Genomic DNA, 18,361 nt, shown 5'->3' on the forward strand with positions numbered 1-18,361 from the left:
AGAACAGAGAAGCAGCAGATAACCTCACATCAGCCACCATACAATGCAGTCGAGGAGAGGGTGATGGGAGAAAATATTATTTCACAATGGGTCTAGTAAAAAAACTGTAGCCTGCAAAACATTCAGTATGATGTATTTTGTGTTATACATTGTGTGATAATAATTACAACAATATGTAGAAAAACAGAAGATCACAAGTGCTGAGGGTTGAACACACAGCTCTTGGAGCTGAATGCATCCCAGATGTGTGATTTAAACTCTGATCCACCAACACTTTTGCTATCAGTTGAACTAGCAACATGACACACACACAGTGGTGACCGGAATATGAATGCGCAGACCCAAGGATAGGGCGACACCTGTTGGTGAAAGGATAGGAAGTACACCGCATGGGTGCATCTGCCAGAATTCAGGGAGATTTAAGAGGCAGAGTAGTGGTCCTATGTGTGATGAGAAGGCAGTTGTGGAAGACAAAACAGAGTGATATATAGTCAAACATCACTCTGAAAAATAGCTCAGAAAGCTTCTAGTGTTGTTGAGGTCACATTGGTCCAGCCCACATCTGCAGATAGCTATTCAAGGGACTGTAATACATCTCTACACATTTCCGGATCCAACTGACCATCTATGTTCTTTGGAAAGCGAATTGGAAATCTCGGTGGAGGTATGTTTGTCAGTCATAAAACAAACCAGTAATGAAGGGTACAGCTGGCTCACTCAGAGAGGGAAAGGGGTTCACAAATGTGCACATTGTCAATGTCAGTTTCTGGTCATCTTGACAACGGGTGATCCTGAAATTCCTGTGGGATCCAGTCATCGGCTGGTTATGCCCCTAAACTGCTCAGGTGTCTGGACACCTATCCACACATCTCCAGTATATAGTGTGGAACCATCCCCATTCTGGAATCATGTTCCTGATCTTGCAGAATGGATCTGGTGTATTGAGGTCCTTAACTTTGTGAAACCCTGAAAGATAGAAACATCTGTATGTGCAAGGGCTTTGATTGATTCTTGTTTCATTCTTTAATGCTCTAGCAGGAGTCCTAGTACTGATCTGCACGCTTCCCTGATAAAATACAGAACCAAACTCCAGCTCATAATCCGGTGCAGCTTTGCCTTCCCTCAAACCGTGCAAAGACCATGACAAGGAGGTGGAGTCTTAAGTGCTCCCAACTGGGTCAAATGCGAGTTGCCTCCACCTGTGATTAGCATGCCTTTAAAAACCCTCTGATTTCTCAGATCAGTGTCCATCAACTGATGTTCCTTTGTTGCTCTGAACCAGATCTTGAAACATTTGGTTTGTTTGTTAAACTTAGTTTCCTGATTAAAACAGCCAGCTGCACTCCTTACCAGCCTGAGGCCTGATTTGAAAACTTGTTGTTTTCCAGTCTAAAACCTGGCTTGCAGGCTCCTTGTTTTCCAGTCTAAAGCCTGGCTTGCAAGCTGCTTGTATTCCAGTCCTAAGCCTAACTTGGAAGCTCCTTGTTTTCCAGTCTGAAGCCTGGCTGACAAGCTCCTTGTTTCCAGCCTAAAGCCTGGTTGACACGATCCTTGTTTCCAGCCTGAAGCCTGACTTGCAAGCTCCTTATTTTCCAGTCTAAACACTGGCTTGCAAACTCACTGTTTTCCAGCATGAAGCCTGGCTTGCAGGCCCCTGGTTTTCCAGTCTAAAGCCTGACTTGCAAGCTCCTTGCTTTCCAGTCTAAACCTGGCTTGCAAGCTCCTTGTATTTCAGTCCGAAGTCTGACTTGGAAGCGCCTTGTTTTCCAGTCTGAAGCCTGGCTGACAAGCTCCTTGTTTCCAGCCTAAAGCCTGGTTGACAAGCTCCTTGCTTTCCAGCCTGAAGCCTGACTTGCAAGCTCCTTGTTTTCCAGTCTAAAGACTGGCTTGCAAACTCACTGTTTTCCAGCATGAAGTCTGGCTTGCAGGCTCCTGGTTTTCCAGTCTGAATCCTGGCTTGCAAGCTACTGGTTTTCCATTGTGAAGTCTGGCTTGCAAGACCTCTGTTTCCCAGTCTAAAGCCTGGTTGGCAAGCTCCTTGTTTTAAAGTCTGAAGACTGACTGGCAAGTTCATTGTTTTCCAGTCTGAAGCATGACTTGCAAGCGCCTTATTTTCCATTCAGAAGCCTGGCTTGCAAGTTTCTGGTTTTCCAGTCAAAAGCCTGGCATGCAAGACCCTTGTTTTCAAGTCTATAAACTGACTTGCAAACCTCTCATTTTCTAATCTGAATACTGCCTTGCTAGCTCCTTGCTTTCCTGTCTAAAGCCTGGCAAGCTCCTGGTTTTCCAGTTTGAGGCCTGGCTTGCACAACCCTTTTTTTGCAGCCTGGCTGGCAAGCTCTTTGTTTTCCAGTCTAAAGCCTGAGTTGAAAAATCCTGGTTTTCCAGTCTGAAGCCTGGCTTGCAAGCTCCTTGTTTCCAGTCTGAAGTCTGGCTTGCAAGACCTCTATTTCCCAGTCTAAAGCCTGGTTGGCAAGCTCCTTGTTTTCCTGTCTATAGCCTGTCGTGCACGTTCCTTGTTTTCCAATCTGGAGCCTGGCTTGCAAGCTCTTTTTTCCAGTCTGAAGATTGTCTTGCAGGCTCCTTGTTTTTTAGACTGAAGCTTGGCTTGCAGGATCCTTGCTTTCCTGTCTAAAGCCTGTTGTGCACGTTCCATGTTTTCCAGTCTGAAGCCTGGCTTGCAAGCTCCTTTCCCCAGCTTCAAGCTTTTTAGATTCTTTCGTGGTGCTCTGTCACATATTCCCTGGCAGATTTCCCCTGCTTAATGTGACATTTTCAGTCTGTGGTCTTATGAAATGTGTATTTGTTCAAGGGCACCAGTGAGTAGATGCTTTTACATACACACAATCATAGCTGTCGTTTCCCGTAGAGATGCTGGGTCACTGTATATGAGCAATGGCTGCAATAGGACTTGTTGATTTCTCTGACAGTTCCAAGTAGCCACAAGATATAATTCCTTTCATGGTGGTTTGCCTTATGTGGTCTTCATTATCCAGCCTTTCACTTGTTCCACTGACTATTGACTATGCTTTAATAACTCTCCTCCCTCTGGAATGGCTTCCCTGCCCCTCCCAAACTTGAGCCAGGCCACCTTTAGTTCTGGAAGCAGCTCAACAACTTCCTTTTCTCCTCTGATATCTCTCTCACTCTCCCCTGAGGCCCTCCCGGTCTGCTGAGCCGACTGGTTGCTTGGCTACCCTCAGATTCTGACTGGGTACCGTGCTCCTCCATGAACATTCTCCCCTGCAATGCCTCTGGGCCTACCGTGCACTTAGGGGCTGTAACTGTAACCCTACAGTCCCCAGCCTCTTTGCACTTACTCAGAGCCATGCTGTCCTGGCTGCACTCACTCAGAGCATTGCTGTCCTGATTGAACTCCCCTCCTTCCCTCTCCCTTGCACTTTCCCCCTTCTTCCTTCCCCCTGCTCTTTGCGTTGCTGCACTTGCACAATCTGAATGACACAAGGCCTAGTAAGATCGTTTGTCTTGTCCTCCCTCTCTCTTCCCTTATCATAGTCATCATGGTTTAGCCACCTTCTTAAACACCTTTAACATCTGCCATCTGAACTTTTCCAGTTCCACTTGACTAGCCCCCTTTTTAGGAAATCTCACCCGTTTCCCTTCGGGCGAGGCATCCATAGATGACGATCTGGAGCGATGACTCCTTTTCTTTGATCTCCTCGAAGATGACAAAGACGACCGCTGAGATCATAAACGCTTTGAACTTTTACTGTGCCTCTTGGCCCGGTGCAGAGATCTCCCACTTCGAATCTTATCTTCGGACGACACTTTAGTGGGGGTCACTGAAGACAAACTCAGGGATGGTTTACCCAAAGAAAGTTTCCCGTTCCTCTCCTTTAATGCTCCTCCAGTCATAGACTGGCACGAGCCACAATGTTCGACGATGTGGCCCACCCCCAGGCACCAGAGACATGCTCGATGAGGATCGGTTATGGACATCTTAGCTGAACACTCAGCACACGTCCTGAAGTCCGTTAGCTGTATGAGTTTGAGTTTTAGTAACAAACTCATAACTATGCAGTAAATAACATGCTGATGCAAAGAACCGTTTCGAGCAGCTGAATCCCCTAAACAAATGCACCTGCTGTTTAAGGGAACGTTCAGTGCAGGTGCACTGAAGTGCACGTTTCAACGGTTTCTTTTTAAAATGAAAGTATCAGAACAGTAAAACGTAATAAAAAAAGTAGAGGCGCACCACTCCCAACCGCTTCCGCCCACTTTGACCACTGTGACAAGGGTGAGTTGGGAGATCGGGAAAAAGAAGCCGATCTGGAGATCATGTCCTGGATGAGAATATGGCTGACTTGGAAACATTTACATCCTGCTCTGCATTTCTTGGGAGATCTATACTGCCTTTCCAGGAAAGAAGCAATTACATTGGCTGAGAATGTCTTTTCCTCTTGTCTGTCCCTGAGAAAAGATGGAAAGCAGATTTCTATCTATCAAAGTCCAAGTATTACCATGATGTAACTATCGCTATTCCCTGGTGATCTGACCCGCCTGAAGAAATGCTAAACACAAGGGGGCTCTGTTTAAGCTCTACGGAGCGGAAATGCCTTAGCATTGTGTTTCCAGTACACACTATTTTAGTCGATTTGTATAGTGGAGGGGGGGTACCGTACAAATCCTCCGGCAATTGCGCCGGCATGCATTTTGATGCCAACGCAAATGCTGGGGTTCCCTATGAAGTCAGCCGTCCTTTTGAACCTGCCAAATGAAGGCGGACTACTGAGGGATCCATTTTAAACGCCACCTGCCTTGCATACATGGCAGGCAGTGTTTACTTAATTTGCATGAGGTAGTGCAAAAACGCAGGATAAAAGGGCACCGAACATGCTTGTATGCCACCTTTTGCTCTGCACCTTTGCACTTCGCCATGCAAATGATGACATTTTGGTGGAGGGACACGTTTACATTAAGGTGCAAATGCAACTGGTCCCCGCTATCAAAATCCGGGTGGCTCGAAAATCTGGCATAAGTCTTTCTACATCCATTTACCTGCCTTCCAGGAGAATAATCATACAGTACGTATATAAAGGAGGCACATTAACTAGTTTAACACACACATTGGCAAAGTCAATACTTAAGGCTTTTGTAATGACAATGTTTAATGGTTTGAAGCATTTGCATGGCTGTATGCACAGTTTGTGTGTGTATAGACAATGTTCACACTCGCACAATGTCCGTGCATTCTGTGGATATATATGCAGTGTGAGAGGGTTAGTGCAACATGCATTATGCATCTGCAAGGTGTGGGTGGATGTGCAGTGTGGGGATGTATATGCATTTTGTGGCTATATATGCACTGTGAGCAGATTAGTGCAACATGCATTAAGCATCTGCAAGGTGTGGGTGGATGTGCAGTGTGGGGGTGTATATGCATTTTGTGGCTATATATGCAGTGTGAGCGGGTTAGTGCAACATGCATTAAGCATCTGCAAGGTGTGGGTGGATGTGCAGTGTGGGGGTGTATATGCATTTGGTGGCTATATATGCAGTGTGAGCAGATTAGTGCAACATGCATTAAGCATCTGCAAGGTGTGGGTGGATGTGCAGTGTGGAGGTGTATATGCATTCGGTGGCTATATATGCAGTGTGAGCAGGTTAGTGCAACATGCATTAAGCATCTGCAAGGTGTGGGTGGATGTGCAGTGTGGGGGTGTATATGCATTTGGTGGCTATATATGCAGTGTGAGCAGGTTAGTGCAACATGCATTAAGCATCTGCAAGGTGTGGGTGGATGTGCAGTGTGGGGGTATATATGCATTCGGTGGCTACATATGCAGTGTGAGCGGGTTAGTGCAACATGCATTATGCATCTGCAAAGTGTGGGTGGATGTGCAGTGTGGGGGTGTATATGCATTTTGTGGCTATATATGCACTGTGAGCAGATTAGTGCAACATGCATTAAGCATCTGCAAGGTGTGGGTGGATGTGCAGTGTGGGGGTGTATATGCATTTTGTGGCTATATATCCAGTGTGAGTGGATTAGTGCAACGTGCATTAAGCATCTGCAAGGTGTGGGTGGATGTGCAGTGTGGGGGTGTATATGCATTTTGTGGCTGTATATGCAGTGTGAGCGGGTTAGTGCAACATGCATTAAGCATCTGCAAGGTGTGGGTGGATGTGCAGTGTGGGGGTGTATATGCAGTTTGTGGCTATAGATGCAGTGTGAGCGGGTTAGTGCAACATGCATTATGCATCTGCAAGGTGTGGGTGGATGTGCAGTGTGGGGGTGTATATGCATGTTGTGGCTATATATGCACTGTGAGCAGATTAGTGCAACATGCATTAAGCATCTACAAGGTGTGGGTGGATGTGCAGTGTGGGGGTGTATATGCATTTTGTGGCTATATATGCAGTGTGAGCGGGTTAGCGCAACATGCATTATGCATCTGCAAGGTGTGGGTGGATGTGCAGTGTGGGGGTGTATATGCATTTTGTGGCTATATATGCACTGTGAGCAGATTAGTGCAACATGCATTAAGCATCTGCAAGGTGTGGGTGGATGTGCAGTGTGGGGGTGTATATGCATTCTGTGGCTATATATGCAGTGTGAGCGGGTTAGTGCAACATGCATTAAGCATCTGCAAGGTGTGGGTGGATGTGCAGTGTGGAGGTGTATATGCATTCGGTGGCTATATATGCAGTGTGAGCAGGTTAGTGCAACATGCATTATGCATCTGCAAGGTGTGGGTGAATGTGCAGTGTGGGGGTGTATATGCATTCTGTGGCTATATATGCAGTGTGAGCGGGTTAGTGCAACATGCATTAAGCATCTGCAAGGTGTGGGTGGATGTGCAGTGTGGGGGTGTATATGCATTTGGTGGCTATATATGCAGTGTGAGCGGGTTAGTGCAACATGCATTATGCATCTGCAAGGTGTGGGTGAATGTGCAGTGTGGGGGTGTATATGTATTTTGAGAGTTTGCACATAATTTAATATAACTAATAGCCATTTATACTGCCCCACTTACAGCTGTAATAGTCTCCCAGCAACAATGTGTATCAACCCTCGAGCTGTGGAGAGGAAAATGGAAATGGGGGGAAAAGGGAGGTGAGAGAAGGAGAAGAACGCAGTAATGGAGGAAGCAAAGTGAGATCAGAAAGTTGGAGAAAAGGTTGTTTATTTTTATTTTATTTTTTATTTGAATGTTTTATTGGTTAATACAGTATAAACCTTAAACATACTGGGCGTATGTCAAACATAATAAAACCAGTTACATTCTTTAATTCCCTTCCTTCACTATCCTACAGGTTAGTTTGCTTATTTTATCCCTGGTGGGCTACATCAGCCATCATTGATAGTAGTCTCAAATATTTTATTCAGCATTTTCATGGCCGAAATTGTAATGCCGACTTTTTCCGCTGATAGGATTCCTTCCCACCACAGCTCCTCAGTCAAATGTGAGTATTGTTGTAAATATTCTCCTAAGAATGTTTGCAAAGTTCTTTGAGACCTAGGCAGGATGTCATAAGATGCTTTAATGAAAAGGTTGTTTATGCTGGGATGTGTGTGATCGCTCAGCTCGTGAATCAGTTGAGAGGTGTTTTAGGGAGAATTCTCCAGAATGGCTAATTTCCCTTACCTACTGAGTCCCTCAGCAGCTTTGCTGGATTTCTAGGATTTTTCTTTTCACCTGGTAGGAGTGTGAGCCTTTTCTACCCACTCTTGCATGTGTTTTTGCTGTGTTTTGTACATTTTGTGCTCATAAACTATGGAGTCTCACCTACTCCATAGGCATCATCTTTTTACTGTGTGTCACACAGCACCTTTAGTGCAGTGACACAGGGTTGTCTTTTTGGACTTCCCACTTTAAACTCCATTTTCTGGGACTGACTACTGTCTCCCAGAACATGTAAAGTTGCCATTGACTTTAGAAGTCTTTTTAAATTTACAGACCCAGTACAAACTATCTTCCATAGAGTACTGGAAGGGTTAATAGTTATCCCTTTTTGTCTGTTTCTCATGAAACATTATTTCGTTCCCCTTTCTGTAGGATTTGGCTGGTGGCAGTGGTATCTACCATTTTTATTTTATAGCCTCAGTACTGTTAGAGGCTATGGTGGTAGCCTCGAACTTTAATCCGCTGGACCCCTTTTAATTTTATTTGGTTCCAGTTGGATTTATTTGCCATTTCTTTTTGTAAAGGTCTTTCTCGTGTTTTACTCTGCGCGCCAAACCAGGTATGGTTCCTTTGTTCGCCGTCCTTTGGCGGGCTTCTGCCCAGAAGCCCTCCTTAGGCACCTGAGTGTCTGGGTGGACAGGACGTGAGGGAGGGGTTTGAGGCCCCCTGCACAGGTTCTCCTTGGAGACCCAAGTTGCACTCTAGTTTGATTGGCTAGGTGGCTGTCCTGTCAGGACAGCCACCCTGCTGTGTGATTGACAGCAAGGCTCTGTGAATGGGGGAAAACTGCTTAAAAGCAGGTCTCTGGGACATGGAAGGCAGAGTCGCCACTAGAACGAGAGAACCAACGAGGAGCTGAAGGAAGACGACTGCTGCAACTACTGAGCATCCAGGTGAAGCCCTGCTGCAGGTCCGAATCGCCTGAAATTCAGACGACAGTGAAGATCCACAAGGAGTCTTCTCTTCTTGAGCCTGGTGGGACCAGCCAGCTCACAAAGCCCCTGGACCTCCCTCTTCAGCCTGGCTGAATTTGCTGTGCCACAGAAAACCGGATTGCAAGCTTGAGAGAGTCCCTTTATGCTTTTAAGGAGCGTACATTTTATTCAACTATTTGCCCTGATGCTGGCTTCTTCCCTGGGCAGCGCAGGGCCCTCCAGTCTTCCTCCTTCTTGTCAGTCTGACAGTCGCTTCAGGAACCGTGAACCTGCAGGAACTGCCAGGAACTACTGCCTCGGCTACAGCATTCTTCTTCATTTAAGGTACTGTTCAAATCCAGTCGTTCGTGCCGTTCGACCGCGGTGAAAAGGTTTTAAATCTTTCGCCTCTCCGAAGTCTTGTCCTTCTCTACTCTTTTGAATAACTTTTCCTCTGACCAACTTCGTTTTGAACTCTTGGCAAAGACTTAACCACAAAATACTCTGAACTGTGTAATGCTCTGCAAAGACTCTGAACCATTAACATTGGCCCAGGCCTATTGATTTGATTCCTAGTTGTAGTAAGCCTTTTCTAGATTGCCCTGCTTATCACTTGTTCATGTTGTTGATTTTTGATAACATTGTCCTTTCCCTCCCTTTTAAATTGCTGGAGTGCCATTTTGCTCACACTTCATTTTGAGCTTAACTTGTCCAGAATTGATTGGGTGTTGTGTAGTGTATTAAGATTGTCATTTCATTTTCTGCTGCTTTATATTAGTGAACTGTTTTATAACTGATGATGTAAATAAATATATATTCTTTTACTCAGAAACCTTGAGTCAGTGTTTGTTAGAAGCATAGTAACTGCTGTCCTTTGTGTAGCTATTTGATACTGCTCACTTACTCTTGAGATAAGTCTGGCTGCTCAGCCATCACTCCCACTTTACTGTGTAGTACAGGCTTGTACCAAAGGTGAATTCGTACTGACACTTGTAGCCTTAATTGTGTGTGGTGTTCCCAAAGGGTACTGCATATGATTCTGCCTAACAAGGTGTCCTTGAAGTATGTAATAAGGACAGTCAAGTAGCAATGTGTGGCATGGCTGGGCAGTGACATACATGAGTGTGATGTGTTGCGTAGAGTTTACACTGCCGCTGTATGTCAGTCTGGTCTCTCAGAGCCCCCATCGATGTCCACAAAGAGGTGGGCTGGGTCGAGCTAGGGGGGTTCCTTACATCACATTTTGCCCTCAATTACATGTACTACGGTTTGTTGCTTCCTAGATAGGTATGCACTGTAAAAAAAAAACACACCAAAAACAAAATACAAAATGCCATATGGGAAGGGGTAGAGGGAAAGAGATAAGTAAATAAGGATAAATAGGGCAAGGAAACTCATAAAAGGTAAAGGGACCAGGGGAAGTGATTGTGGAAGATTGGAGGCGTGGAACCTCAACAAGCATGAAATGAGAAGCAAGTTCCAAGGTGTCTGGGCATGAAGGAGAGGTTACTTGAGGGCTGTTTAATATAAGCTATTAAATATTGCCGCTTACGGCTGTAGGATGGATTCAAGGAGTGCTCAAGCGACACCTTGAAGCGTGGAGGCTTATGTCACCCGAGAAGGTGACATAAGCCTCCACGCTTCACACCAGCATAAGAACATTTGGACTGCCAATGCAGAGGGCAATTCAGGATGCACTGTGTGGTAGGTGAATGGGCGTAGGCGGGTGAAAGGAGATCCAGCGTACTGGAAGCTGGGCAATCCCTGGCACCTTAGTAGTATGACATGCTTTATACCGTTACATTGTGTGGGCCTTGTGGTGGGTGCCAATGCAATACATTAAGAGGAATGGAGGATAGCCCATGGTCCTTGAGATCTAACAGCAGAAAGGCGTGCCTGGAGAGTGGTGTATTGTGCCCCACCAGTGCTTTCCTGGACCTTGCTCTGCAGGAGGATAATACAGAGCAGCAGAGGAGGCGAAAGTGTAACGGGGAGAAAGGTTCAAATGCACATGAAAGATATGGGCAGGTAAGGAGGGGAATAAGCGCCTAGATGCCTCCAGGCTTTGTGTGCTATACAAATGACAAATAAATAAATAAAGGGTTGGAAAGCGGTAGTTTGCATGCGGAATTAGTGAAGAACGATTAGATCATAACTCCGATCAGAAAAGGGCAAATGCTTAATGCTCCTGCAGACGAGGGCCTATCGATGTGTGCGGATTGTGTGCGAGTGTGTATTTGCACGGAAGTGCTGAAGTTAGTCAGGAAAGGGTTGTGTGATGGGCTTCAAATGTGGTCCAGTGTACCCCTGAACTATGGCTGCTTTATCGTCCATACGTGTGATTGTAAAACCTGGAAGACCACTGAGAGATAAACCCAGGACAGCCCAGCAAACAGTCAGGATGGACAGAGTCCAGAGTGGACTGTGTCTTAGGTCAATGAGGTGGAGACTCAGGGAAAGAGAAATCAGGTGTGTGGACTATCCCTCAGAGGGCCACACGGGCCTGGCAACCTAGCAGAGATGGGTGCAGCACTAGGGACTAGTGAAGTATTCAGATAATATATTCTAATATATTGACAAAAAATGTACTTCAGGCACAGACCAGAGTTCCTGCACAGGGGGCTAATGGTGTTACAGTACCCTCACTACATAAGGTTTTGACATGTATGTATAACCTTTTAGGCCGCAGTAAGTCTGCCTCATATCATGAAAGGAGAGGGTGTGTTGGGATATTCGTTAAGGCTACAGCCCAGCGATGAAAGCCACAGTGCATCAAGAGGTCTGCACCACACCTGCCTACTCTCTGTGTTTAGCGCTGTGACTCCAGAGTCTGCAGGGAAGAGCGTGGAGTCTCTGGGATTTTCTGGCAGTGACAGTAACAGTAACTCCCCCCACACCATCATGTGATTGGCTACAAACGGCTCCATGTTCTTTCATCGCCTGCAATTGCAACGACAGGCATTAGAACGTGTATATTCTAAAGAAAACGTTAATTGAATTTTTTTTTGTTTTTGTTTGGGGGTTTACCCCTCAACCCCCACTCCCACATCTATTTTTACCTATTCCCTACCCCCAACCCCTTATCTGCCCTTTCCCACCCCCCTAAAAAATGTGATGAACACTATACACGTTGAAATGCCTGGTGTTGAAATTGCAGGGGATAAAAGGACTTCGTATCCTAGTGGCTAATCATATGGGGGTGTTAGCCGATACACAGCATAGCCGCCAAATCCCACTACTTTTCTGGCATAACACCGTTGTGTTTGCCTTTTTTCCCACCATGTGGGCGGGGCAAGTTGGCAGGCTCTTGTATGGATAAATTGGAGTCTTTTATGGAGGGTAATGATTTTAATCTGATCTATCATCTATCGCCTAACCAAATTATGAGGTTTTATAAAAGATAAAATGTGTACAGATTAAGTACTTTTTTTCATCGCTGTTCGGTTAGTGACTAGATAAAATTTGGTTCGATTTAATTAATTAATTCAATTAACTAATCTTTTATACCACGCTTAACACCGGAGACTAGTCTCTGCAGGACCAGGATTTGAACCTGTGTTGCTCTGAGTGTGGGACCGGGATTCGAACCTGTGTTGCTCTGCATTGTCTTGCTTCCAAGACAAACGTGTTGCCCCTGAGCTATTCTCCAAGATGGTTGAGTATGTTTTTATGTTTCTTTTGTGTGTAATTGTATTTTTCTTCAGTTTTATTGTACAAAAAGTCTTATTCGCTATAATATATTAGGTTTATAGTGAATATGTCGAATTACATTTTTCAAATGCCATTTTTTCGAGAAAAGAAATGCCGAAAAAATTTATTTTTATTTTTTATTTTATTTTATTTTTTAATTTATACTTTATTTTTACTAGCTGAACCAACAAAAACATACAAATAAAAAATACACATTCAACATTTTTTTTGGGCATCATTTTTTTAGACGAAATGGCATTCGAATTTTTTTTTCCACATTTTAACTGGATACCAATATACTATTATTGCTTGACAGTGCATGCTGCTTGATTATATAAATGATGTGATGAAGTAGTGCAGCTCCTCAACAAACATGTGTGTATCAAGTATGCACACATCATGCAGCTGTCCATCAATTGTGATCATAAAAGCATTAACACATATTTAACTCTATCTGCTCTACTCACAGCATGGAAAGTGTTAAATATTTGCAAGGCTCTGTAGAATTTGCCAGGTGAACAGCATCAAGTCATCTGTCTCTTGGTGGCAAGCAAAGGTTCAAGGCCCTAGAGCGGCACTGTGTCGACCTGGATAATCAAAGCCAAATCCCAGTTTTTTTTCGAACTTTACCCTGGGGACCTGGAGAAGAGCATGAAAACCCTTAGTTCCCAGGCCAATCCCAGAGAGTATTCATGTGTGGTCCATCATAGGCTGAGTACTACCTGATCCTAACATGTCAGTCATTTATGGGTGACCCTTTTAAAAACAAGGCCCAAACTAAAGATAGGCTCTGCCCTTAATGAGGTTTGATGATGACAGACATCATCGTTAGTGTTGGTAATCACCCTGCTTTTATAAAGAATATGCCACTCTGGGAGTGGCCATTACTATGCCAGACACACCCTGAAATCTCAATTCGGGATCCAATGACAGCAGCCGAAGGCATTAGTAGGTGCTAACTACATGGGCGACCAATCTCTAAAAGCCGTGGAGAGGTTAGCAATATGGCCAAAGCACCAGCAGATTTGTGATTATCCCAGAATGCAATACTACCTTGTTTACACTCATAGTATTTAGTAGGGTTACTCTAGGCTAGGTGGTGATAAAGTGCCTCACATGAACCAAAACTAAACTTTGGGGGCAGTTTCTCTTTTAACATTCTTGAAAGTCATGCGGGTGGTGGAAAACCAACTGATAAATGTAATAGAGTTGCAAGAAGAAAATACTGAACGCCTGAGCTGTCCATGGATGACTGCGTTCACGACACATATAGATAGGAAAGGAAATAAATTCAATCTGCCACTAAACACTACTATACATGCAATGCAAACCTTTATACTTGTGATAAGAGAATAAACTGCTGTAACCATGGAAAAAAGGGTAGAGGCCCCAGAAGTCGCTACGTACCTGGGGATCCTGCTGCAACGCGGCTTCCTTGTACATCTTGATGGCTGTAGTGACATCTCGTTTTCTCTTGGGGTGCGCCGTGTAGAGCAGGTCCCCCATTTTAATCTGAGCTATAGGATGAAAGATTACAAGGTGAAACAAGCAGCAGTCCCTATGTACTCATCTCTAAGAGGGTCACCAGTGCACAAAACGACCTCCAACACCACAGCACCAGCTTAAAAACCATGCTGACATTGACATGGATGGACTACACTAATTTCACATGACATTAATGCAGAATAGGACAGTGGAGGACATTGTGAACTCAAAATGTGTCACATTCATCATCAACTTGAAAGCTATGGAAGAGGGACTGAACATAGATCTGGAACTAAATGTGTTCGGATAAGAATTAAGCTAGGAGTACTACAGTGACTGGTTTGATATCCATTTAGTTGAGTTGGTAAGCGACCTGAAAGACTGGTGTGTGCTAAAGTGAATGAAATAGCAACATCATATCACAAGTGAAGGCTGCACGGCTGTGGATGAGATGCGAAGAAAGCCAGCCCTGTGAATGAACTTTGATGTAAAGAACAGCTGGGGAATCAGTGACACTAAGTAACAGAGTGGTCCGGTGAAATAAAGTAACCCACTCGAAAGTCTCTGTGAAACGTACTTTGTTTAAAAAGAGAAAGTGAATGAACAGTAAAAATAAAAGGAAGATGATTGATTCCTAGAGAAGGGAAGAGTAAAGTAACACAGTGAGCTTGGAATTGAAGGGGACCTGCAGTGGTCTGACAAATAAGCTACACACATTCAAAAGTCTTCGACATCCGAAAGGGGTCAGAGTCGGCAGAGGGCGACCCGAAGCTGGTGTTGAAAGTTATTGTGAATGGTCAGAGCCTGACAGAGGGAGACACAAAGTGAAATAAGCTTGGGGAAGGGAGCCCTCCTCCATTGCAACTTGTGTTGAACTTTATCGTAGGAGGTCTGAGCCCGACAGAGGGAGATTTAAAAGAACTGTGCAGTGAAATGTCTGAGCCCAGTAGAGGGGGGTCTTTTGGGAACATTTTGGATAAGACATTATTTTGGAAGAAAGAGTAAGATTCTCGAGCATGGAAGGCCAGGCGGGCTTCGATCAAGGCTTTTTGAACTGTATATATTGTGTTGAAAGCCGAGCAAGAGAGTGCCATCCTGCCCACAAGGATCGCCTTACTCTGTGAGGCCTAACGTGGGAAGGAAAGCTGGTTCAACCACATTATCATTTGAACACTGATTTTTCCAAATTCCAAAATGAACTTGAGCCATGAACGCTCTGTACAAGTAGGTGGCATAAGTGTATCCAATGAAAAGTATACTAAGCAAGGTTCACTTACCAAGTGTCACAACTCACCTCAGAATAGGTACACCGATGGGCTATAAGTCATTCGCGGGTGTCCTGGTCCCATATTTGGTTAAATTGTTTAAGTACATCCTGGAGACCGGAAGGGTGCCAACATTGTTAGTGAGGGCTCTTATCTCAGTCATACCCAAGAAAAGTAGAGACCCATGGAGTTGCAGTTCATACCGTTTGATCTTGCTCCGCAATGTGGATGTAAAGCTATTTACTCAGGTTTTGGTGTCCAGATTAGATACCCATATACCATGGCTAGTCCACTTGGATCAGCAGGTAGGGTTCATTAGAAGTCGGCAGGGATCTGTCACAATGTGCAAATCACTAAACCTGGCCAAGTAGGTACGAGGTAGAGGGGGGAACCCCAGACTTTTGTCAGTCGATGCCAAAAAGAGTGAAATGGGACTTACTAAGGGCAGTTCTCATCAAGTTTGGAACAGGTCTGCCTTTCTTCGCGGCTCATTCACATGTGTGCAGCCTTCACTTGTGAAATGATGTTGCTACTTCATTGACTTTAACACACACCAGTCTCTCAGGTCCCTTGCCAACTCACCTGCTGTGATCGCCTCTTTCTGGTTTGTCGCTTTCTGATTTTTGAGTCAAGGTTAGTACCACATGCTTTACCTCGCCTCCCCAACTCTGAAGGCTCACCCGGGAGGGTCGCCGGCATCCTTGGAACAGAATACAATCTTCACTTGTGGGATCTGGCCTTCTCCATGCGTCTTTCACTGCCTGTCTGAGGCAACACCCTCCAATAGGGAAGCCTTGAGGTTTTCGGGATGCTGCTCTCGTCCCTTGGTCTATTGCTCTGCTTCAGTAGGCATGCCTTCATCCCGGAAGTTCTGCTCGTTCTCGTGTTCTGCCTTGCTCAGAGTGTGTGTTTGGTTTCTTTTATTCGTGTGAGAAGAGCTAATTGGTATCAGTGTATACAATTAGGATTAAGTGCCTGACTTTGCCTGTGCTGATCAGCGGGACATGGCCAGCATGATGTATGCAAGTCAGTGTTGTTATTCTCAGTAATCCACTTCCTCGGGCCAGTGTTTGTGTAAAAAGGGCCAGTGGTTAGGATCTTGGAGCATCCTAAAATATAGGATGAGTTTGATAAACAAAATAAGGGTGAATACTGCGTCTTCCCATTGGCTATCTCATCCCCACTCCCCGAAGACCCCTCACCCAGGTGATCTTCCCGCACTGGTCCACCCCCAGGATCTAGATCCAAAGGCGATGGCCGGGCCCAGGCCACCTGAGAGAGAGATCCCCGTGGACTAGCGAGTGAGACACCCTCTGGTTTCTCACAGAGGTTGCACGATAACCCCCTAATGGAAGGTATCCGGGTGGGGGGAGATGAGTACAAACTGGGCTTGTATGGGGACGACATCTTATTACATTTTAGGAACCCATTTTCTTCGGTCCCGGTGGTGGTGGATTTAGTGGAACAGTATGGTGCGTTTTCTTGGTTCAAAATCAACATGGGAATTCTTTTCTATTCCCTCTGGTTCAGGTGGGAGAGGAAGACGAGCAGAGGTTGGATTCATTGGGGATGAGGATCAAGAAAGACCAGGTGCAGTATTTAGGGATGAATGTCACGAGGGATGTGGGAGGGCTTTATGAAACAAACTTTCCACCGCATTTGGCTTCACTGTTTGAGGACTTGGAGAAATGGGGCAAATTGATGATACCTTGGATGGGGCAGCTTAATACCATTGAAATCTACTTTTCCCTAAAATGCTTTACTTAGTCCAGATGCTTCCAATACAAATCCCAGACCCCATGTTTCGGGAGGTTAAGGGATGCCTCTTGAAGTTTCTGTGGCAGGGAAAGAAAGCCAGGGTGGCATGTGAGGTAATGGTGCTACCGAAGGAAAGAGGAGGGATGGGCACTGGTAGAGGCGGGGAAGGGTAAATTGGAGAAGCTCAGGAACAAATGGCTGTGGGACTTGGGCTTGGAAGTGGATGGCGCACTGTGGCGCACATTGTGTTCAGGGGCGCACAGAGTCTCAATTGCATGTCAGTACAAGCTCCACGCGATTAAGTTGCTACACAGATGGCAGTATGACCCAGTGTGACTTTCTAGGATGTTTACCGTGTGTGAGTCCTCTTTGTTGGCATGAATGTGGCGAGCGGGCCAATTATTGGCATATGTGGTGGGGTTGCGAGCGGGTTCAGATTTATTGGGATGAAGTACTAGGGTGGATTAAGGACCTGGATTGGGTCCTGAGGACTAAGACCCCGATGCAGGTTCTATTTGGATTGGAGGGGAGTGAGGGGGAATATACAAGCCGGCCGCACTTACCGCATTTTCTGTTACTGGCGGGTAGAGCGTGCCTGGCAATGAAGAGGGAGTTACTCCCAGGGAAACAGGTAACGATCAACATGGGGAAAAAATGCATACATGATGGAGAGAATCACGGCAGCCATACACAACAGAGTTGTGAATATTGAGGCAAAATGGAGGAATTACGGCTCTGGTATATGTCAGTGGAAGTTGGGGAGGAGGGTTAACGACTCTGAAAGGGGATGAGAATAGAGATGAAAGATGCCATCAAGGGATTGCAACTCGGAATGAGTAACAGGTGGGTGGATGAAGGGTCCATGGGAGCATAATTCAACATTTGGACTTCCAGGACAGACTCGGGAAGACCTTCATATTGATGGTATTATTTGGGTCATGTGGAAGTATGAGGATTAGTTGGCGGGTGGGGGGGAGGTTTGAGGGACATATAGGGTTTCTGTAAAAGCAAACCATTGATAAGCGGAATATTGTTAGACTGTGTTGTATATCTGGCCGTGTCATATGTTACAAGGTTTGTATGTCATCAAAAATGCTAGTAAAGTTGAAATAAAAAAAAAAGATGACTTGCGTGAGAGTGCATTGCATAAAAAGCACAGAAGGCAAGCGTGATCAGTCCCAAGGAACTCCAGGCAGCGCATATGTGGATCTGGCTACAAAATCAGCTCACAAGACAAGCATGATTTTAGCTGACTGCCTGCAGGACCTCAGAGAGCGAGCCAGCAGGGGGAAAAGGTCCAGTGTGTGAAGCACCCCACACTGAAAGCTGGTGCCAGGGTCACACAGAAGGGATGCACACATGCAGGCATGTCCACACATATGCACCAGCAGTTTCTCCCTGATTCATGCTGCACTTCCTGTTCCTGAAGGCAGTGAGGAAAGGAGATAGGACGTAGGAGTACAGTGAGTTTTTGATGTCGCACTCAAGAGCCAGTCTCTTCTATTGCACAATGCAGTGATTCCAGGGACGCTGGAGGAGGTTGCTGGACCTCTGAGACCATTCCTGGGCTTATTTGCTTCTTGGTGCCTGCAAACAGCCT

General features: G+C 45.4%; 1 protein-coding gene across 1 annotated transcript in view; it reads right to left on the bottom strand.

Annotated features, from left to right (window-relative positions):
* Positions 1-18,361, bottom strand: part of LOC138528109 (protein sel-1 homolog 3-like) — a 397,280-nt gene that overhangs the window by 25,091 nt on the left and 353,828 nt on the right. Inside the window, exon 20 of the mRNA XM_069639562.1 lies at positions 13,661-13,770. Coding sequence (XP_069495663.1) covers positions 13,661-13,770 — 110 coding nt within the window. The remainder of the gene's footprint in view (positions 1-13,660; positions 13,771-18,361) is intronic.

Source organism: Ambystoma mexicanum, chromosome 7q, assembly GCF_040938575.1.
Source record: "Ambystoma mexicanum isolate Mex_15411 chromosome 7q, UKY_AmexF1_1, whole genome shotgun sequence".
Lineage (NCBI taxonomy): Eukaryota > Metazoa > Chordata > Amphibia > Caudata > Ambystomatidae > Ambystoma > Ambystoma mexicanum.